The sequence below is a fragment of the Lithobates pipiens genome, unplaced genomic scaffold, assembly GCF_037356315.1.
Source record: "Lithobates pipiens isolate NorthernLeopardFrog02 unplaced genomic scaffold, aLitPip1_a1.2 Scaffold_16, whole genome shotgun sequence".
In the NCBI taxonomy this organism is placed as follows: Eukaryota; Metazoa; Chordata; class Amphibia; order Anura; family Ranidae; genus Lithobates; species Lithobates pipiens.
In genome coordinates, this window is record NW_027507748.1 from 419,126,013 (window position 1) to 419,149,487 (window position 23,475).

Sequence of the window (23,475 nt, forward strand, 5' to 3'; positions counted from 1 at the left end):
GGCCTTGTCTTGCAAGTCGCCCTATCTGGTTATCCACAAGGATAAGGTGGTGTTGTGTCCGCAACCTTCTTTTATACCGAAGGTGGTTTCGGCGTTCCACATCAAAGAAGACATTGTGTTACCATCTCTGTGTCCGAGGTCGACACCTAAGGAGGTGGCCCTTCACTCCCTGGACGTGGTACGGACTCTGAGGGTGTATTTGTTTGCTACGGCTCCCTTTCGGAAATCAGACTCCTTGTTTGTTTCTGTGGCTGGTACGAAAAAAGGCATGGCGGTCTCGTCGGCCACCGTTTCCAGGTGGCTCAGACAGCTTGTAGTACAGGCCTATGCCTTTTCCGCTCACGGCCCACTCCACAAGGGCAATCGGAACGTCTTGGGCCTTCCGACATCAAGCGTCTGTCGTTCAAGTGTTTAAAGCGGCGACTTGGTCATCTGTTCACACTTTTAACAAAATTCTATAAAACCGTAAAATCCTTTTCTCTGTAATTCACCGACTGACACAGCACCCGCCCCTCCTATTTTTCTCTGTTATACTGCTTGTTGACGTACTGAAGCTGCAAGGCAGGCTGTGCAGTTGCTACCTAAGGGACCGCCCCTTGGGCGGAACTAGAAAGTTCTAGTTTTTGTATTACATGTTAACATGTTATGCCTAGTCCTCTCCTGAAGATGGCTTAACAACCCAATGGTCTAATAGAGGAGCTGTGTCAGTCGGTGAATTGCAGAGAAAAGGATTTTACGGCGAGTACAAAATAAAATCCTATTTTTACTCACTCACTGTCCAAGAGGTAGTGGTAGAGGAGCTCTGGACACAGGTTATCATGTGTACAAAGTAATTATTAGAGCCGGATTGGCCTGTGTTTGGCAGCTCCCCACAAAGACAGGGTTCCTCTAGGTGAGGACATTCGCTAGAAATAGCTCCGGTAAAGTGCCTGAAAACTGCTTCCCATTGATTGCAATTAATGCTTTCACACCCGGGCAGTGCACTTGCGGGACATTTGGAAAAGTCCTACAAGCAGCATCTTTGGAGTGGTTTGGGAGGATTGTTCAGTGCTCCCAAAACGCCCCTGCCCATTGGAATGAATGGGCAGCTCTTCGGCAGTGCCACAACATGGGAGTTTTTAACACCTTTTTTGGGGTTAAAAGCTCCCCGCTAGCCGCCAAAAAGCACTAAAATGAGCGGCGCTTTAGCACTAACGTTGCCCAAGTGTGAAAGGGGTCTAAGTATAGCCTATCGCAGAACAGGAAATTAGGTTTCCGAGGTGTGTTCAGTACACATTCTGTGTAAAGAACACCTCCAGGTAGCCATATTGCATTTTCAGAAATTTACAGAGGCTGCAGATTGAAAAGGAAAGTTCATTTTTAATAACATTCAATTACAACATGACTTGTGTCACAACTGTATACGCTATATTATTCTTTATTTGCTATTCCCCCCCCCCCCCCCCCCCACTAAAGTGTTACCCTTTAAAGCAGATCTATTACAGATAAGGTGAAGGTCTTCTGTAATTTTGATAACTTCCAAGAACTAAAGTGAGGAATATAAATTGCAATATTGGACAATTATGCTAATGTATGGTGAACTAAAATTATTATTAACATAGTTTTTTTTTTTTTCTCCAATTAAACTTTTTCTACTATATTTTCTTTTTCCTGGTAGCCAAATCAAATGAATTTATTTTTCTGGAGTTAGCGGAACCTTTTACAAGCAAAGAGCAGTCTCTGATGAGCGAAATTATGGTGGAAGCCAGCAAACATGGTTCACCCTCTCTCGCTGAAGTGTTTAGCTGGGAGGAAATGTACTCCATGCTTGATTCCTTACCTTCTGAAGAGTGTTCCTTCAAGTTAAATTGTTGTTCTGTTGGCTCTCAACCGCCTGAGGTAGGCATCTAATAAATTGAATATATTCTTGAGATTGAACTCTGATGTATGGAAGGTTATATATAGGGATGCGCCGATACCGTTGACGATACTAGGCATTTAAGCGCGTATCGATACTCGCCCAAATGCTGACGATATTTTGCAGTGTGATTTGTGTCAATTCAACATGAATGGGCTTAAATCGCACTGCAAAGAATCAAATGTGATTTGAACAGGAGTGCGGTGCGATTCCTGTCCGAATCACGTGTGATTTCCCCCACTACTTGCGTTTGTGTGTGGAAAGAGTTTAAAGCGCCAGCTAGTGGGCAGTTTAAAAGTTTTAACATTGTTTAACTAGGGTTGTCCCGATACCACTTTTTTAAAGGCCGAGTACCAATACTTTATTTTTTCAAGTACTTGCCGATACCGATTACCTATACTTTTTTTTTTTTTTTTAATCTCATGTGACAGTGGCACGCGTGTAAATTTTTTTTTTTTTTTTTAACAATGCTTTCTTTTTTGGGGGGGTGGACAGTGTCTGTTTTATTTTTTATTTTTTACAATACATTTTTTTGTTTATTTATTGCAATTTTTTTTTTTATCAGCCCTGTTGGGGGGCTTTGGTGAGATATCAGGGGTCTTAACAGACCCCTGACATCTCCCTTTGAGACAGGGAAAGGGCCTAGGCACACAGATTCCACAGTCCCTTTTTCAGCAGCCTCAGCTGCACTGAAAATGAATGGAGAGAAGACAGTGGCTTCTCTCCATTCTTAAACTGAAACATTGTAAACACAGTTTATGATGTTTCAGTTATGTGAATGGACTGACTCTGTCCATTCAGAAAAAGTAAGGAGCTGAATTTACTGGCTCCTAGCTACGCTCTCCACCCTCACAGATCGAGGGGGTGGAGGAGGAGAATGGAGGACACACCAGTACGCAGGGGGACAGCAGCAGGGAGGGAGACACTGAGGGGAACTGGAGGAGGATATGGGGACAGTCAGTGGTTATCGTGTGGGAGAGTTAAAAGCACAATCACCGCTGATTTCACTTTCACTAAGGCAGCTGAAAGCTGTGGGGGGGGGGAGGGGAGCGTAGAAACGGGCCGGCTGTCAGATTTTGAAATCTTTACAGGGTGATTGGTGCTTGTAACTCTCCCACCGCACTGATCACCCTGACTGCCCAGGTATCGGGTGAAGTATCGGAGCATTAAAGTACTCAGGCAAATGCTCAGTATCGGTATGAGGACAAACCTAGCGCCAACTGCCTCTACAAACACAGTGGACAAATCTTTCTGGTCAGTATGATTCCCCCACACCATCCCCTCAAGTCATCCTGTAAATCCACCAGCTCATCTCCCGCTTCTATTCTGTCATCCACCGCCCTGTTCTCAGCCGGCCGAGATGCCTCTTCCATTCTCCTGCAAGTAGTTGATGCACACACCACAGCTTCCCCATATCCTTCTGCCCCATACATCCATACAGCAGGCAGGTTTGTCTGACTTTTTTTCTCCAGACAGCGGCAGTGTCCACTGCGGTGGGGGGGAATAATAAAAAAATTGCATGAAATTATGACCGGAATCTCATTACAATTCTTTGCAGTTTGATTTGCGCCAATTTTTTTTTGTATTGACGCAAATCGCACCGCAAAGTATCGGTACTGGGTATCGGCGAGCTCACCATATATATCCACAATATAAATAAAAAATTGTATTGCACTATGTAATAAAGTTCCAGCGCTTACTAATTTTACACAACAAAGAATATACAAATAATAGAACACTTATAATGCTAAAGCGAATAAACTCAAAAGAGCAAGAGCAAAATAAACTCAAAAGGCCAGCAAAAGAGCATGTTCTCAATTTTTCGATCTGAGAAAGTTCCTATCCGAAAATGCGTTTGTGTATGCAATTCCAACACGCAAAAACTCATGCATGCTCAGATTCAACGAGGAGATGGAAGCTATTGGCTATTGAACTTCTTTTCTAGTCCCGTCGTACATCACCACGTTCTTGACGGTCGGAATTTGGTGTGACCGTGTGTATGCAAGACAGCTTGAGTGAAAATCTTGTCGGAATTCCGTTGGGAAAACCATCAGAGCTTTTTCCAACCAAAGATTCTGATCGTGTATATGTGGGTTAATACCAGGGTTATGGCTTCAGCTAGATGCCATAACCCCTGTATTTGTTTTTCCCTCAGGATCCGGTCTTTCCGATAAAAAGTTGTCCGAGCAGAGCATTTGCCACTGTATCATATTTAAAAGCGGCAGGAGAGGTCGTCCCTTTCCGGGGGGTTCTTGGGCTTATCTGGCTGATTGTGAAGCCCAAGAATCGATCCAACACTGGCGGTGGCTGGGCACATGAGCGAAGGAAAGATGGCCTTATGGACCGGAGCGATGTTATGACGTCAAGACGTTTTTTTGTTTTTTTAATAGAGCAAAAGCTCATTTTTTTCTCTTTTACTTTCAAGGGCAGAAGAGATATTTGTGGTCTTTTGGAGGGGCCTGTCATGCTGTATTGTTATTGCAAGCAATGTTTACATAAACACAAAAGTGGTCAAAAAAGTTTAAGGGACAGTGTAAAAAATTAATAAAACGGTGCAGTGGTGAAGGCATACATACGTCACGCCCATATATGTAAACTATTCGCACCACACCTGTGAGGAATCGCCACAAAGATTTGAGCGAGAACCATAATTCTAGCACTAGACCTTCTCTGCAACTCTAAACCGGTAAACTAGAAATTTTTAAAATGTCGCCAAGGGAGATTTTTAAGTACCATAGTTTGACGCAATTTAAAGCATGGCATGCTGGGTATCTATTTACTTGGCGTAACATCATTTTTTATATTTTACAAAAAATAAAAAATTGGGTATATATTATGAACGTTTTTTGTTTGTTTTTAATTCACTTATACGGTGATCGCTGGTGAAAGGGTTAACTCTAGGGGAAATCAGGGTGTTAAAACCTTTATTGGGTAGTATATGGGGGTACCTAATGCTATAAAAACCTGGCGGTGAACCTAAAAAATAACTAGCTACCTTGCGGCACCAGTGACACTAATGCAGCGATCAGAAAAACGATCGCTTGGGGACACTGGCAAAAGGGGGTGAAAGGGTTAACTCTAGGGGCAATCAGGGGGTTAAACCTTTATTGGGGGGGTAGGGGGCTACCCTGGACCTGACACTAACTGCCCTGACAGTTTTTACAGTCACAACTGACACTAAATGCAGTGATCAGTAAATAAATGATCACTGCAATCAGTGACACTGTGACTGGGGGGGGGGGGGATCGGGGGGGGGTGACAGTGTGCCTATGTGTACCTACATGTCAGTGTAGTGTTGGTGCACACTTACTATGTCTTCTCTCCTTGCCGTCCGGTCAAAAAGACCTCCCCGAGGAGAGTGACATCACATCACTTCCTCCTGCCTGTGTTTACACTACACAGGCAGGGGAAGCTTCTCATTTGCCAGGAGTGATTGAGAGGGGATGGCCAGAAACCAAAGGCCATCCCCTCATCCCGATCGGACCCCCCACCCGCTGGAAGGCAGACACGTACAGGTACGTGATTGTGCCCGTCCGTGCCATTCCATATTTTATAAAAAAAATTATTTTTTATATAATATAAAAAAAAATTCTATATATATTTATAATATCATTTTTGGGGGTCTAAGTAATTTTACAGCAAAAAAATACAGATTTTTACCTGTAAATTAAAAATGGTCTGGTCAACAAGTGGAGATCTAAAACCACAATCTGACATTTGAGAAATTTTGATATTTTTTGTTAGGGTCTTTCATCCTGTTTTATCTGGTTATTCTGTAACAAGGTATGACTATTAAATGTTAGCTTCTAGTGCTGCCCTATACAGGATAGCTTACAGTTAGTCCATACATTAAGGGAGTGCATTACTGCTGTTAATAAAAAAAATCTGCTCATCAAAAACTTTAGTGAAATAGATTTTTTTTTCCTCCCGTTTTTTTAGGTCAAGAAAGTAAAATCCACTTATAGACTTATGCAAAAATGGAGTGATGGTCAGTTTTCTCTTTCTATGGTACCTGAGCAACATGATGTATTGAGTGAAGCACATAGGAGTGGAGTTCCTATCAGGTGTGTATTTTCACCATTTGACATTTTATTGAGCTTCAGAATGTTCCTGTGTATTGATACAAATAGGGCCTACAAACGAAAGATCAAAAATCATACTGTCCCCTTTTATTTCTTCATAGCAAATATTGATTTGGACACTTTCTCCTACTTATAAGGCTGCTTATGACATTTCTCTGCTTATGTTTGCCAAATAATGCAGCAAAATCAATTTTAAAGATTATTATTTTTTTTTTTAAATGGTTATTTTAAAACACAACTGGGGCAATAGGGTGTGATATCTAAGTATTTAAATGTATATTCCTAGAAAACATACCATTGCTAGGTCTTTCATTGTCACATCACCAGTTTGCCATTTAATAAGTAAATAGGGGACCAAAACCATCAGTTGCCACCAGGTTATCTTGGTTTATTTTTTGATTAAAAAAATAAAATTTATTGACAAAGCAGAAAAAAGTGCTTGTACGTTAGAGTTGAAAGGCATAGATGTCAACCAACACTTGCATTGAACATGAAATATAGGACCAGGTACAGAGCAGCACATAGTATGTAAAGCATAACAGAACAAAAACAAAATAGCCCAAGTTTACTGTGGGACGTTTAGTCAGAAGTCTCCTTTGTCTACTCTAGCATGCGCAACAGAGAAATTCCTAAACTCGGGCTATAACAATAAAAACTCAAAGTAAGTCTTATAAATGTAATAACCTATCCATCACTAATTGTGGTGGGGCAAGACTAGGGTTATCAAGCCAGCTTTGCCAAATGTTAAAATATGTTTACCGCATTTCTATGGCGATAAGAAAATGTCAGGCCCAGGCTTAAAAATCGTCCTGGGGCCGCTAACCTGCAAAGCAAAATCCTAAAGTCACATCATGAAGAAGGGCCCCCCCCCCCTCGCCAGGGTGGGGGGAGGGGAGGGGGAAGACTTCTGTGGTTTTCATAAGTCTGGCAGGAGGAAATCGGGATAGATGGGTCATCTCCACGGTAACTTTGGGGTACAAGCTGGAATTTTGGGACTTTTGACAGTCTCGTTTCCAGAGGTCAAACGTTCCCAAAGATCCAGAGAAAAGGCAATCTCTGTTTTGGGCTCAGGGAGTGATCATGCAGATCCCCACAGAAAAGCAAGGTTCAGGGTTTTATTCAAACCTCTTCACAGTACCAAAACCGAATGGAGATGTCAGACCCATTCTAGATCTAAAGAATCTAAATCAGTTCCTGAAGATCCGCTCCTTTCGCATGGAGACGATAAAGTCAGTAGTTTCTATCCTACTAGGAGAAGAACTTCTGGCGTCTATCTGCATCAGGGATGCATATCTGCATGTTCCTATATTTTCCCACTCACCAAGGGTTTCTGTGGTTTGAAGTAGAACAGCAGCATTTCCAGTTTGTAGCCTTGTCCTTCGGGCTAGCTACAGCACCCCGGATGTTTACAAAAGTCCTGGCCCCACATCTAGCCAGGTTAAGGGCACAGGGCATAACAGTCTTGGCGTACTTAAACAATCTATTGCTTATATACAAGTCAGTGGCTCGTTTAGAGCAAAACGTGCCCATTACAACCAATTATCTGAAAAGTTTGGGTTGGATTCTCAACCTAGAGAAATGGTCCTTAAAACCGATGAAAAGACCGGAGTACTTGGGTCTGATCATAAACACAGCCCAGATAAAGGTGTTCTTGCCTCAGGCAAATATCAATTCCATAAGAGAGCTGGTGCGGATGGTCAGGTCAAAAGGCGATCCCTCCATTTGCCTTTGCATGAAGTTGCTAGGAAACATGGTGGCTTCATTCGAAGCGGTTCCATACGCCCAGTTCCATTCAAGGCTGTTGCAAAACAGTATCCTCTCTACTTGGAACAAAACAATTCAAGCTTTAGACTTGCCAATGTGGCTATCCCTAAAGGTGTCCCAACGCCTCAGTTGGTGGTTACTAACCCAGAATCTGCTGAAAGGAAAATCCTTCAGACCAGTTATTTGGAAAATGGTAGCGACAGATGCCAGCCTTTCGGGCTGGGGAGCAGTACTAGAAAAGACAACTGTCCAGGGACAGTAGTCAAGAGCCGAAAGAACCTTGCCCATCAATATCCTAGAGCAGGGCTCGACAAACCCCGGGCACCAGGTCGCATTTGTGACTAGAATTAGCGACCTGGCGCCTGCGGCAGCACAGCTGGGGGTATCCTGTCTCCGTGCACCCCCCCGGCGTGATCGTGTCGGCCCGTGCCGCCACCAGCCGGTAATTGAGGCCGCGGCTTTGAAGCCTTCTGCGGTCCTATGTTTCCTTCTGGAATCTGGCACCCTCTAGTGGTGGCTGTTGGTATGACAGCCAGCAATGCTAATGGAGCTTTCACTGCCCACCCATCTCCTCCCCTTTACTTAGAACTCCTAAACATTATGTATATTTTTTTATTCTAACAACCAAGAGAATAAAATGGTGGTCGTTGCAATACTGTCTGTCACACCGTATTTGTGCAGCAAACTTACAAGCGCACTTTTTTGGGGAAAAATTATTTATTTAATAAAAAAAAAAGACAACAGTAAAGTTAGCCCAATTTTTTTTATATTGTGAAAAATGTTACGCCGAGTAAATTGATACCCAACATGTCACGCTTCAAAATTGCGTCCGCTCATGGAATGGCGACAAACTTTTACCCTTTAAAATCTCCATAGGCGACGTTTAAAAAATTCTACAGGTTGCATGTTTTGAGTTACAGAGGAGGTCTAGAGCTAGAATTATTGCTCTCGATCTACCGATCGCGGCTATACCTCATGTGTGGTTTGAACACCGCTTTCCTATGCGGGCGCTACTCACTTATGCGTTCGCTTCTGCACGCAAGCTTGGTGGGACAGGGCGCATTTAAAATTTTTATTTTTTTCTTATTTTAACTTTTTATTTTTTCGCTGTTCTTTAAAAAAAAAAAAAAAAAGTCACTTTTATTCCTATTACAAGGAATGTAAAAATCCCTTGTAATAGAAAAAAGCATGACAGGTCCTCTTAAATATGAGATCTGGGGTCAGATGGGGTTATTTTTTTGGCCTCTCTAGTTTTCTGAACTCTTTACCTTTTTATAATGATTTAATACATTTTTTTTAAAATAGGATACTTTTCTCAATATTAATTTTAACTGTTTACAAGTTACTTTGGTGATTTCTCGTGACATTTCTGGTTAGCACTGTCATTAACAAAAATCATCAATAGGTTCCAGGATTTCAACACTTCTGACTTATTCTGAAATGGCTGCTCACACAATACAAGGTTCCCCTCCACTGGGAACCCAAAGTGTTCAAAGCATAAAACATACAACAGAAGCACCAGACTCCTTAACCATTTCACCTGCATCTCTTGTTGTATGTCCTGTTTTTAAGGTAATGTTTTCCATACTGAGGAGGAGCATGGACTGCTCAAAAGCTCAAGGTTGCTGGACCCATGTAGTTGCGTGCTCTAATCTAGTCAAATATTACCCATCACGTACTCGCATACATACACATACATTATATATATATATATATATATATATATATATATATATATATATATATATATATAATATTATTTTACACCTTTTCAATTCAGCACAATTTACCATTTTATTGCTGTATTTGTGGTACTTGATCCTCTGCTGGGTTAGTACTGTTCTCTATGATCACCATAAAGTTTTTTTTATACACACACTGTGGCTGACAACTTGAAGAGGAGCTTCAGCCAGGTTTCCAAAAATATAAAAGTCAGCAGCTAAAACTGTAGCTGCTGACTTTCAATAAATAGTCACAGGATCCAGCACGGTCGACCCCCTAGGCTGGTTCTTTACTGGTCTTGAGGTCCCCGGTGTTGGCTTGTTAACTGTAGAAAGCTGGCTGTAGCTTCACTATACACATTGTAAATGGACCTGCAGCCTTCTGGGACCTGTAACTCACCTAGGTGGTCGGAGCAGAAGTGGGAGCGGGTACTTCTCAAAACAAGGTACCCCCCCCCCAAAAAAAATATATAATGTATATATTCCAAATATGGCAGAGGTGACGAGGAGCAAAAAGTGGACTTGCCCTTTTGGGTGATGTTCCGCTTTATTACCTTAAAAAAAAATAAAAGTCAGAAAGATCCTCCTTATACATCTGTGGTGAATCTACAGTGCCTGAAAAAGTATTCACACCCCTTTTCCACGTTTTGTCATGTTACAACCAAAAACAGATGGGGGTACAACAAGTCATGTTTTCAGGCTTTCCATTATTTTACACAGGTGATTTGATTAGTTTCACTGCCTTAATTACCACAGCTGTTTCATCTGAGGGAAATCCTGAAAACATGACCCGTTGGGGGTACTTGAGAACTGAAATTGAGAAACGTTGATGTAAACCATTCCATTGTAGCTCTGTCTGTATATTTAGGGTCGTTGTCCTGCTGGAAGGTGAACCTCCGTCCCAGTCTCAAGTCTTTTGCAGACTCTTAACAGGTTTTTTTTCCGAGATTGTCTTGTATTTGGCTCAGTACATTTTCCCCAACAACTCTGACCAGCTTCCCTGTCCCTGCTGAAGAAAAGCATCCCCACAACATGATGCTGCCACCACCATGTTTTATGGTGGGGATGGTGTGTTCAGGGTGATGTGCAGTGTTCGTTTTCCACCAACACAAAGCATTTTGCTTTTAGGCCAAAAAGTAGAAATTTTGGTCTCATCTGCTCAGAGCACCTTCTTCCACATGTTTGCTGTGTCCCCCCACATGGCTTCACTGGACTTTTTATGGCTTTCTTCTTGCCACTCTCTTTCATAAAGGACAGAATTGTGGAGTACATGACTAATAGTTGTCCTGTGGACAGATTCTCCCACCTGAGCTGTAGATCTCTGCAGCTCCTCCAGAGTTACCATGGGCCTCTTTGCTGATTAAAGCTTTCCTTGCACAGCCTGTCAGTTTTATGTGGATGGCCATATTTTGGAAGGTTTGGAGTTGTGCCATTTCCATTTTTGGATGATGGATTGAACGGTGCTCCGTGAAATGTTTAAAGCTTGGGATATTTTCTTATAACATAATCCTGCTTTAAACTTCTCAACAACTTTATCCCTGACCTGTCTGGTGTGTTCCTTGGTCTTCATGATGCTGTTCGTTCACTGAGGTTCTCTAACAAACTTCTGAGGGCTGCACATAACTGCTGTATTTATACCAAGATTAAATTGCACACAGGTGGACGCTGTTTACTAATTAGTTGACTTCTGAAGGCAATTGGTTTCACTAGATTTTAGTTAGCGGCATCAGAGTAAAGGGGGCTGAATACAAATGCACGCCACACTTTTCAGATATTTGTAAAAAAAATAATAATTTGAAAACCATTTAGCATTTTCCTTCCACTTCACAATTATGTGCCACTTTGTCAAGAAATGGGAATTCTAGGAGTATCAGGGCAGTTGCTGAGGCTGCTCCCTTGCTATCCACACCCAAAAAGGTTTGTTATAAGGACTATGCCAATTTGTGTTGGTCTATCACATTTTATGTTTTTGGTTGTAACATGACAAAATGTGGAAAATTTCAAGGGGTATGAATACTTTCTCAAGGCACTGGATCAGAGAGCCTGTGACATGTAAATGGAGATCTGTGGTCTTGGTATCTGTTTCATGGGCCCCCTCTAGTGGATTCTCGGTTGGTAAAATGTAGAAAAATAGCTTTTTCAGTTAACACTGGCAGATCAGCTTCTGGTCGATCGGAAAATACATACTTGTGTTGGGGGTGAATGAAGATGCTGCTGATGAACGCTTCACGTTAAAGTTGAGCTAGGTTAACGCTGTTTGAAATGGCAGAACATCAAAACTAAATACAATAAAGGGAAATTAAAACTAAATTGGTGAATTCAAATCTGTGACATTTGACTGAAGAACTTTTTGCCATTTTTCAGATTACTGGTTTATCCTCCTCCCCCAACAAAAGGAGGCCTTGCTGTAAGTAATGAAGATTTGGAGTGTTTGGAGCATGGAGAATTTCTCAATGATGTTATCATTGATTTTTATCTGAAGTGAGTATCTTTTTGTCTTTCCTGTAATGGTTATAGTTAGCGTTGGTTTAAAAGGTACTGTTTTCAAGCCTTTTATTTATTTTTTATTCTCCAGGGTATCTGCTTTCAAAAAATATTTAATGTTTTGGGGGTTCAAAGTAATTTTCTAGTAAAAAAAGAAAATGCGGATTGATTTTTGTTGCACTCGTAACCACTTCCCAACCGGCGCACCCCGATGTACGTCGGCAGAATGGCACGGGCAGGCATATTGGCGTACAGGTACGTCCATTTTAAAATGGACGCTCGTGCTCGTGTGTCGGTCGGGACCCCCGTGAGTCCGGCCGCGGGAATACCCACAATTGTCTCACGGGGCGGCTGAACGGGGGGATGCCGTTGTAAACAGCATCTCCCCGTTCTACCTAGCAACAAGTGATGTGGATCTCTGCTACATGTGATTGGAGCAGAGATCAGTGTGCACTAAAAGCCCAGCCCCCCACAGTAACCCGTCCCTAGGAACACTTAACCCCTTCACTGCCAGTGTCATTTACACAGGAATCAATGCATTTGTATAGCATTGATTGCTGTATAAATGACAATGGTCCCAAAAATGTGTCAAAAATGTCCACTGTGTCCGCCATAATGTCACAGTCACAATAAAAATCGCTGATCGCCGCCATTACTAGTAAAAAAAAAAAAAAAAAAAAATTATTAATAAAAATGCCATAAAAACTATCCCCTATTTTGTAAATGCTATAACTTTTGCGCAATCGCTTATTGCGACTTTTTTTTACCAAAAATATATAGAAGAATAAGTATCGGCCTGAACTGAGGGGGGAAAATTGTTTTTTTAATATTTTTCGGGGATATTTATTATAACAAAAAGTAAAGAATAATGCGTTTATTTCAAAATTGTCGCTCTATTTTTGTTTATAGCGCAAAAAAGGAAAACCGCAGGGGTGATCAAATACCACCAAAAAGAAAGCTCTATTTGTGGGGAAAAAAAGGACGTCAATTTTGTTTGGGAGCCGCGTTTGCATGACTGCGCAATTGTCAGTTAAAGCGACGTAGTGCAGAATCGCAAAAAGTGGTCTGGTCTTAAGCCAGCAAAATGGTCCGGTCTGAAAATGGTTAATGTTGTACAGCCATTTTTAAAAGGCAATTCTTTTGGAAAAAATACACTTTAAATGAATTTAGTGCACACAAATACAATATGATACCCAATTTTTAATAAAATATAACATGTCACATTTTAAAATTGAGTACACCTGTGGAAAGGCAACAAACTACTGTGCCTGAAGAAAATTTAAAAGATCTATAGACGACACTTTCATATATATTATTTAAAATTTTATTTCTATATTTTTTTTTTTTTATATATACACTGTCCCTTTTTTTTTTTTTTTATCAACTTTATTGCTATCACAATTCAGAATCAACCTGATCTATTATTTTGCTAGGATTATTATTTTCTCTCTAACATTCACAGCTATACTACTGCAAATGCAGCCATGATCCGGGTATAACTGCTTGCTGCCCAGGATGTTTTTATACATACGATGGGCAGCAAGTGGTTAAACTAGAAAGACCTAAAAGAAGAACAAAATTAATAAGGGGAGTTGGAGGACTCCAGATATACAGAACGAAAAAAAATATATCAGTGATAATTATATAAACTCTAAAAATCTGTTTACTGTAAGATGCCTAAAAAGACACATGGCCAAAATTTAGGATTGGACAAAAAGAGGCTCAATCTTACACTGGGAAAGTGTTTTTTTTTACGTGCTAGATCAGTGGAAGTAGGACTTTGCTGAAAGTGTTGAGAAAAAACAAACAAAAAACTTTTAAACCTTTCTCAGTCAGAACATTATACAGGTCTATGGGAATTTTTAAATGAGAAGTGTGTGTAAAATAAATATATATATATATATATATATATATATATATATATATATATATATATATATATATATATATATATTTTTTTGTTTTTTAAACACATATTATACTTACCTAGGTGGATCCGGTATCGATCCAATGCTGCATCTGTCCCTTGCTGGCTCTGCAGCAAGAACTGAGTGATCAAACACCAATCATCGCTCAGTTCTCTGAGCAGAGAGCTGTGACTGTCAGTCAGTGGCTCTCTGCTCTCCCCTCCAGCAATCAATGCAGTGTTGGGATGTGGAGGGGGCAAGGGGTTGGCTTAGACTCTAGGTGGATCACTGAGAGGCTGAGCTATAAGGTTGGCATCTTTTCAGAGCCTGGACCACCTCTGTTGCATCAGCTGGCAGCAGACTTCGGCCCACTGTCAGCTGAAAACAGGTCACAGGAGTGCAGAACGAACTGCACTCCTGTGATGCATAGGAAAGGTATAGCCAAAAAAGTTTTTGATATAATTCTCCTTTTTAAAGTCCATAGGATGTTGATCCAGGGATTTATCCAGTTGGCAGTATGGGGTTAGGAAAACACACAAACCCATTAGTGGTTCTAAAGGCTGAAGGTTTTTTTTTTACTTTCTATGCATGAAGGTAAAAAAACCTTCTGTGTGCAGTGCCCCTTCCCAATCCTTCCCTGAGCTCCTGGCCAGTGATGTTCATGATCGCCTTGGCTATATGGGGACTTTCCCCCCTCATTGGCTGAGACAGCAGCAGGAGCCCATTGGCTCCCATTGCTATCAATCGCACGCAGTGGTGCCCCCAGGGCAAGTGGGTTTCTCTGGGGGCACTGCTTGAGGGGGAGGAATCAGGAGCACTGGCGAGGGACTCGAAAAGAAGAGGATCAGAGCTGTTCTGTGCAAAACTACTGCACAGAGCAGGTAAGTATGACATGTTTGTTTTTTTAAATAAATTAAGCTTCAATATCACTTTAAACTTGATTGTGTTAAGTTGAATGTAACTATTGTACAATCTATTAAAAAGTAAAAGCAAAAACTTCAGACGCATACTAAAGAGCCAACCAAACATTTAGGCCTCTTTAACATGGGCCTAGCTGCTGACTGTCAATCTGCAGTGGACCACTTTGTCAGCAGTGGCTTGTCTGCAGGTGATCCACAAGCTTGTTTGGTGAAAAGGGATTTCAGTACGAAATCCCTCTTCATACTGCAACCACACCCATCGGAAGCAAATCTCATTGTGATTGTGGCTCAGCCCTATTCCCTTTTACAGGGCATGGTGGCAAGCAGTATCACTTGCTGACCATGACATGCTTTTTTTTTTTTGCCATACTGTGTATGTGGCTGCCTGGTGGCTCTTGCCGGGCTTTAACAGGTAGCTGAAGTAAGGGAAATATGTGCCTCAATTGCCTGGTTTTGCTGTCCGACCATGCCCATGTGAAAGGAGCTTTAGCCCTTGTTCACATTGGATCTACTTGACAGGTCAAATCACATGACAAGTCGCACCCTATTGCCAGCAATCGCACTGTTCAAATTGATTTGAAAACATTTTTGCACTACTTTTGGCGATTTCGGGTGCAAGTTGCATGAAGCCTCACAAATATCTTCCAAGTCGCACCAGAGGTCGCACTGACACGTGGCTTTGAAATTGTGCAATTTCAGATGAAGTCACACAATTTCAAAGCCACAGTCAATCTGAACAAGGGCTCAGTTTTCTATGTAGGCATTGCACCCCTCCTCCTCTTATAGAGGGAAGTTTGAATTTGACTAATGATACATTAAGCAAGCAGAGAAAGAAAGCCAAGCATCAGCAAGTACATTCTGGGTGACTGTGTGTGAATTGTGTCTGCAGTGGATTAAAATGCACTCAGAAACTGAATTTGACATGAGAAGTACATGCTGCAAGCTGACCTCTGTTAGAAGCCAGGCAACTAGCCTTTTCAAAGCACCTGCTTTGGCTGCCAGATTCAAAAGTTTATTTTCAAGAATAAAGCTGAGGAATTCATGACCTTTCCCAAAAGTTTGGTATATGCTTATTCCAAGACGGCTATCAATTTCTGGAGGTTAGCAATAGCAAAGCCCCATCTCTCTTTCTTGTGAATTAACTAAATGGATAATGGTGTTTACTTCTGAGTCTGTGATTATTGCTGACGTGGCATCTGTTCCTCGTAAAGCTAATGCTTGCTGGATAATTCACAGGGAAAAAAACGCTTTATTAAAAGCTATACTGATGCATATTATCTAGTCAATGATAAAAAATTATAATTAAAGTAAAGCATAAAAAGATTAAAGGGTATAGTGGACACCGAAAGAGTTTATTCTTGTACCCGTCGGAGAAAAGTAATTGAATCTGTCAGTGTCTGCACTGAGGTTAATGCACTGCGCCCATCCCGGACGGGTGCATGGCTGTACTAGGGGCGAGCAGAGCCCGATGGGGAATTAGTTTATTAATTTCGATTTACATTTGACTAACAACGTACAACAGTGGGCGGATCCATAGCTGCTATTCTGGCTTTCTAATCCCTCCCAGTGCTGTGCGCTGTCCATAATGGACCTGATGAGGAACAAATCTCTCAGTTCCAAATCAGGCTCCACCCACCTAGTTAGAAGTAATTTCCCAGATATGGCCAGGTCCATATTTGGGTAATGACATCACCATCATCCTCAGCCTCTGTTTATATTTAGCTTTTGAGCGGCAGATTTCCCTGGGGGTGCGGGGAATGGAGCACCGTGCAAAAAGTTGTCATATTTGACAGCTTCCCAGCACAGACATGTGTGCACTCAGGTACCTTTGTACACCAGATCAGAGCTGGTCTTAATTACTCCCAGTTTCCTGAAGTGAGAACTGGTGGCAGTTCTTTAACAAGCTGTTTCTGGCGGTAGTAAGAAGGTCTTGAATTTGCTGCATGTTTTGGTACACTGACACACTTGCTTGCCTTAATTATTGTTTATAGCTTTAGTGCTAGTTCACACCAGATGCAGTTCCGTTCAGTTCCGTGTGCTTTTTTTCTGCACTGAAAATGCATGCACAGAGATTTCCATGTATTTTAATGGCTCTAGTTCACACCATGCAGTCAGTTTCCGGTGCAGAAACTGACCGGAAACTGACTGCATGGTGTGAACTAGAGCTATTGAAATACATGGAAAACACTGTGCATACATTTTGTGCATAAAAACTTGGAAACACTGAACTTAACGGAACTGCATCTGGTGTGAACTGGCCCTTATTGAATTTCCTTAAGGCTGGGTTCACACCACAGCGATGCGGGAACGCCGCGAATCCGCTGCGTTTTCCCACATCGCATTACTCCCGCCGGCAGTTCACACTGCCCTATGCGAACGGCTGGGAGTGTCAATGATATGTTAATGACACCCCCAGATCCGTCCGCATATCGCAGTGCGATCTGCCGACTCGCACAGGAATCGGATCGCATGGTGTGAACACCCATGCGATCCGATTCTGTTGCGGACCAAAAAAGGGTCCCGTGCGAGTTTGCTGCGGGAGCGATGCGAATTCAGCCATACTATCTGTATGGCTGAACTCGCATCTCTACGGAGATCGGATGTGATTTGCACTGCAGTGCGGTGTGAATCACATCCGGATCTCCCCCCGCAGCAGTGTGAACCCGGCCTAAAATGTAAAAAACTGAATTTAGCAAAACTTTTTTCAGCCGTTTTTATTTCTTGTAGATTTCATTTGTGTCGATTTGCTATATTTGTCTTTCCTAAATTGATAATAAGCAAAACAAAAACAATTAAACGTATTATAAAAAGACTGACAATAATCGAATGCCATGTGCTATGAATTTGTGGGGATTGCTGACTCAAATTGCAATTTTTAATTTTGCTTCCCCCAGATACCTCATGTTGGAGATATTTCCGAAACCTTTTGCTGACAGATGCCATATTTTTAGTAGCTTTTTCTTTAAGTGCTTAACAAGAAAAGAAAACAGTTCAAGTGATAACAACCCAGACATATCGTAAGTACAGTGCTTTTTTTTTTTTTGCGATTTCTTTACACTTGAAACTATTGCAGAGTTTGTGATCTAATGCAGCAAATTACAGATCAGGTTTTAATAGCCTGAGGCTGGGTTCACACTTATGCAATGTCAGACATCGTGTGTGATTCGCACAGCATTGCTGTCCACATCATGTCTATGTGGTGCGATGCAAATTTAGCCATACAGTTTGTATGGCTGAAATTGCATTCACACCAAAATGGTGCAGGACCCTTTTTTTGGTCCACACTGTAATCGGATCGCATGAGTGTTCAGACCCATGCGTTCAGATTCCATCCAATTTTACAGTTGACACTGCGGTCTGGGTAGGGGTTGGGTTCACTTTACTTTGACCACAACGGTTCGCAGAGAGCAGTGTGAGCTGCCTTCAAGGTCAGATGCACTGTGGGCATACACACAGGAATTGCGCTGGTTCCTGTCCTGCATAGCTCCAATGTGAACCGAGATTTAAGGATTAGCTTTATTCTACCCTGCTTTTTTTTTTTTTTATTAAAATATATATTCATCCTCTTGCTTGCCATGCAGCACTGTCCTCATATTTTTAAGGCCCATGGGTGAGAGGAGTGTAGTCATACTAGCCAAACTCCAGTATGTGGAGTTTCCACCTTCTGATTTGATTTTTCTAGCCTGGATGAACTTGTTTTGAAAGCCCACACCAGTTTTGTTCTTTGGACTGAAGGGAGAGACTTTGTAGTGCTTTGGGTGCAACTTCTTTGCATATATGTCCTTCATTCAGCATTGTTCTGCTGCTCAGTTGTAAACAAAAATACAAAAACGGGGGATTCTACACACTCACCTGAGTTAACTACATAATTTATTGCATCAAAAACTATACAAAACATTGCTAGCACAAAAACCAGAACCCCAAAACCTCCCAACACCCCCCCCCCCTATATAATCCCTAATAACTCACCCTGCATAGGACAGAAAATGCACCACCCCTTGTAAACATGGGGTGATGTTCCTATAGGGAGCTGACCCCACCGTCTCCAATACAAGCACCCCCCTTAAAAAAAAAAAAAAAAGGCTCTAAGCCAACCTACCTGAGATCCCCAAACCCCGTTCCCTGAAGGGTGCAGTGATCCACCTTATAACCTCAATGCCCGTGTTTGTACACTGCCCCGTAATGGAACAGGGGTTACACTGGCCAATGTGAACCCACAGGGATATCTGCACTGTCATAGGTCAGTCAGTCATGTGTGGAATTTGAGTGATCAAAAAAAAAAAAAGAAGGAACACTCCGATATTCGACCGATATCGATTCGTCCGGTTGGTATACACACTGGTAGAGAATGCAATTATGTAGGTGATTGTCCATGTGGGAATATGGAAGGAGAGATGGCTATAATGTGTAGGTATGTGAAGCAAAGAATAACTTTTATGTGAGGTCGGGTTTCTATGCTAGGCCAATAAAAGGGAGTGCATGTCCCAGCATCAACATCTACATGTTTCGTTCCTGTATACCGGAACTTCGTCTATGAGGGGTGGTGCATTTCTGTCCCATACAGGGTGAGGTATTTGATAGGAGGAGGGGTGTTGTTGGGAGGATTTGGGGATTGTGGGGGTTCTGGTATTTTTGCTAGCAATGTTTTGTATAGTTTTTTTGATGCAATAAATGATGCAGTTAACCCAGTTGGGTGTGTAGAATCCTCGGTTTTGTTATTTTGAATTTTTGTTTAGCATATATTTTGGATTAGGTAGCCAGGAAGAGCTTGCCAGAGCAAGTGAGGGTCTGTTTTAATTCTGATGATATACAGCCTAAAACACAACTTTATACTGCATGTCTCGAGCAGTGCTCATGTTTGTGATGCTACATGTCCTGTAGGCATTAGCTTGTGTGTGACCACCCTAACTAAAGCATTTAAATAAATTTACTATAAAATAGCCTAAGATGGGACCTTGAGGGCATGACATTAAGGCTGCATTCACACCTGAGCGTTTTTGCTGCAATTTTGTTCAGGTCACCAATGTAAAAAGGCAGAAAAACGCCTGTAATCTGCCGCAAAGAAGCTCATGTTCTTTTTTGAGCTTAGGGCGTTTTGCTTCAGGTGACAAAAACTCTCAGATGTGAACAGGTGTCATTGAAAGGAATGGGATTTTGCGTGTTCGCCATTTTTCAGGTGTTTTACGTTTATTAATCCATAATAGATAAAATACAAAACATTTATACAATACTGCCAATAAATTCTAATTGAAATAGTAGAAAATCACCTCATGGGCAATAACATATTTTATCATATATATACCATTCTGCTTTGTGCAACACATTTCTTAGACATTCACTTGTTCAGGAGCCATCAGTATTGTCTATTGTAAGCACTAATAAAAATCTACAATAATCACAATTAATGACACAATATACTTTCCCATTGCAATACTATGTACCATGTGCATGGGTCTATCTAGGGACACTCAGGGTGTCCATCCCACACATCCATCACCCCCCCCCCCCCACCCCCCATATCTAGCCGATCCTGAACTGTACCCCATATGGTTAAAAATTTCCATTCTATTCTGTATAAACACTCCACAAACCCTATATGTATTGGTGTTATATGATGGAAACGCTAAATAAGTTCTGATAGCATAATGGGAAGGCTTCATCAAAGCGAGGAATGTTGCAAATCCTTTCACACATAAATAACACTTATACACAGTATACAAATCTAAATCCATGCAATTACCCCAAGACACGTCAACCATCAAGAGTGCAATTAATATAGGTCGGATATCACGGACTCGCAAAAATGTAAGAACAAAATATACCCAAATTCTCTTTGCTGTACCTCCCTTCAAATAAGAGTGCTGCTATACTATACAGGCAAAAACATAGAATGCCTACTCAGGATTAAAGTACATAATATCCCAGAATTGTCTAAATGCATTGCATTTAGAAAAGTACCTTATAACTAATCTCACTGAGACTCAATTTTGGTTATAGGCATGTACCAACAACACCCAGCCAAATTTCTAAATGCCCAGAGGAACAGCCACAACCTATAAAAAAAACAGCACCTAAATGTCACTATTTAACCTGATCAAGCATCCTGTAAGCAATGGGATCAAGTGGAATAAAGTCTGAGTATAAAGTCTTAACTTTACTCAGTGGCATAAGACAACTGAAATCTCAAGATGGCTCCACAACCGAAATTGTGCTTAAATGTCATTGTATAATTTAAACAAGAGTCCTATAAGCAATAAAGGCGAATGGCATACAGCCTACAGGTTTACCTTAACCCAGTAGTATAAAACGCATAACACACCAAAATGACCATCAGGGCATAAGCTGGGGTGAGAGGAAAGGCTATCAGTTGGTGAGTCACACCTAAATAGACCCCATAAGTAGCCACAGGTGGCAAGTAAACACTCCTAAGTAAGAACTCCTAAGGGCATCCAGCCATATCCAAGATGGCCACCAACGCCTCAGAGAGCCAGTGCACATGCTCCCACACATGCCCAGTAGGCACCGGCTCCAAACCTATGGTTTGCTGGGCACTCCTTACATAAGCATACAATGGGATGAAATTATAAATAAATGCATAAAACCCCAACCATAATAGCAGCATATTGAGTTGCATATATAAATCTCTTAGGCCGCGTACACACGGGTGGATTGTCTGGCCAACTAAGTTCGTCAGACAATCCGACAGACAGTCCGTCCAAACTTTTGAATGAACGGACTTGCCCACACACGGCACTTTTTGAGCGGACTAATACGGCGGACTAAGTCCGCCATACAATCCGCTCTACTTTTGAAATGAACGGACTCGCCCACACACGCGGAGGAAAGTCCGCTCATTACGAGCGCGTCTCCAGGCAGGCGGGGCCCGCGAAGGAGACGTCGCTGGCCCCGCCGCCTGGTATGGACTTGAAGGGGAACCCCAACGCCGAAAAAAATCGGCGTGGGGGTGCCCCCCAAGTCCACAACAGACCCTTGTCCGAGCACGCTACCCGGCCGGCCAGGAAAGGGGGGCGAGCGAGCGTCCCCCCTCCTGAGCCGTACCAGGCCACGTGCCCTCAACATGGGGGTGCCTTGGGGAAGGGGGGCCGCGCGGCCCCCCCACCCCAAAGCACCTTGTCCCCATGTTGATGAGGACAAGGGCCTCTTCCCGACAACCCTGGCCGTTGGTTGTCGGGGTCTGCGGGCGGGGGGCTTATCGGAATCCGGGAGCCCCCTTTAATAAGGGGGCCCCCGGATACCGGCCCCCCCACCCTATGTGAATTGAGTATGGGGTACAATGTACCCCTACCCATTCACCTGTAAAAGAAAAGTACCAAAAAAAAACACAACACCCGAGATAAAATATTTTATTGCACAGCTCCGGGGGTCTTCCGTCTTCGGGGGTCTTCTCGCCGGACTCCTCCGCTATCTTCTTGTAGCTCTTTTGCTAGCGGAGGAGTCCGGCTTTCTTCCTCCCCGCCGCCGGCCTCTTCTCCCGACTTCGGGGGTCTTGTCCCCCTCTTCGGTTCTTCTGCCGGGCCACCGCGCCTTCTTATAGCTCTTTTACAGGCGGTGGCCCGGTCTTCTGTCGCCACTGTCGCCGCCGCCTTCCGTTCTTCTTCTTCTCCAGGAGATGTTGCCTCGACGATCTCTCCGGCCGGAATGCCAGAGCCGCGCTGCGCGGCCACTTATATAGTGACAATGGGGCGGTGTCACATGGGTTGGTGTCACATGGTGACCCCGCCCCCTTACGATGTCATAGTCCCCATGTGACATCAACCCATGTGACCAACCCATGTGACATATACCATGCGACACCGCCCCATTGTCCCTATATAAGTGGCCGCGCAGCGCGGCTCTGGCATTCCGGCCGGAGAGATCGTCGAGGCAACATCTCCTGGAGAAGAAGAAGAAGAACGGAAGGCGGCGGCGACAGCGGCAACAAGACCGGCAGAAGAACCGAAGAGGGGGACAAGACCCCTGAAGTCGGGAGAAGAGGCCGGCGGCGGGGAGGAAGAAAGCCGGACTCCTCCGCTAGCAAAAGAGCTACAAGAAGATAGCGGAGGAGTCCGGCGAGAAGACCCCCGAAGACGGAAGACCCCCGGAGCTGTGCAATAAAATATTTTAGCTCGTGTGTTGTGTTTTTTTTTTGGTACTTTTATTTTACAGGTGAATGGGTAGGGGTACATTGTACCCCATACTCATTCACATAGGGTGGGGGGGCCGGTATCCGGGGGCCCCCTTATTAAAGGGGGCTCCCGGATTCTGATAAGCCCCCCGCCCGCAGACCCCGACAACCAACGGCCAGGGTTGTCGGGAAGAGGCCCTTGTCCTCATCAACATGGGGACAAGGTGCTTTGGGGTGGGGGGGCCGCGCGGCCCCCCCTTCCCCAAGGCACCCCCCATGTTGAGGGCACGCGGCCTGGTACGGCTCAGGAGGGGGGGGGGGCGCTCGCTCGCCCCCCTTTCCTGGCCGGCCGGGTAGCGTGCTCGGACAAGGGTCTGTTGTGGACTTGGGGGGCACCCCACGCCGTTTTTTTCCGGCGTTGGGGTTCCCCTTTAAGTCCATACCAGGCGGCGGGGCCCGCGACTTATTAAAGGGGGCTCCCGGATTCTGATAAGCCCCCCGCCCGCAGACCCCGACAACCAACGGCCAGGGTTGTCGGGAAGAGGCCCTTGTCCTCATCAACATGGGGACAAGGT

The 23,475-nt window shown here is 43.2% G+C and overlaps 1 protein-coding gene across 8 annotated transcripts in view; it reads left to right on the top strand.

The window, feature by feature from the left end:
• The window catches only part of SENP7 (SUMO specific peptidase 7), a 122,739-nt gene that overhangs the window by 75,199 nt on the left and 24,065 nt on the right, over nt 1–23,475 (top strand). For all 8 annotated transcript variants that reach the window (XM_077482490.1, XM_077482487.1, XM_077482488.1 and 5 more), the window contains 4 exons: nt 1,658–1,878; nt 5,837–5,961; nt 11,829–11,945; nt 17,670–17,792. In XM_077482490.1, the coding sequence (XP_077338616.1) occupies nt 1,658–1,878; nt 5,837–5,961; nt 11,829–11,945; nt 17,670–17,792 (586 nt within the window). The remainder of the gene's footprint in view (nt 1–1,657; nt 1,879–5,836; nt 5,962–11,828; nt 11,946–17,669; nt 17,793–23,475) is intronic.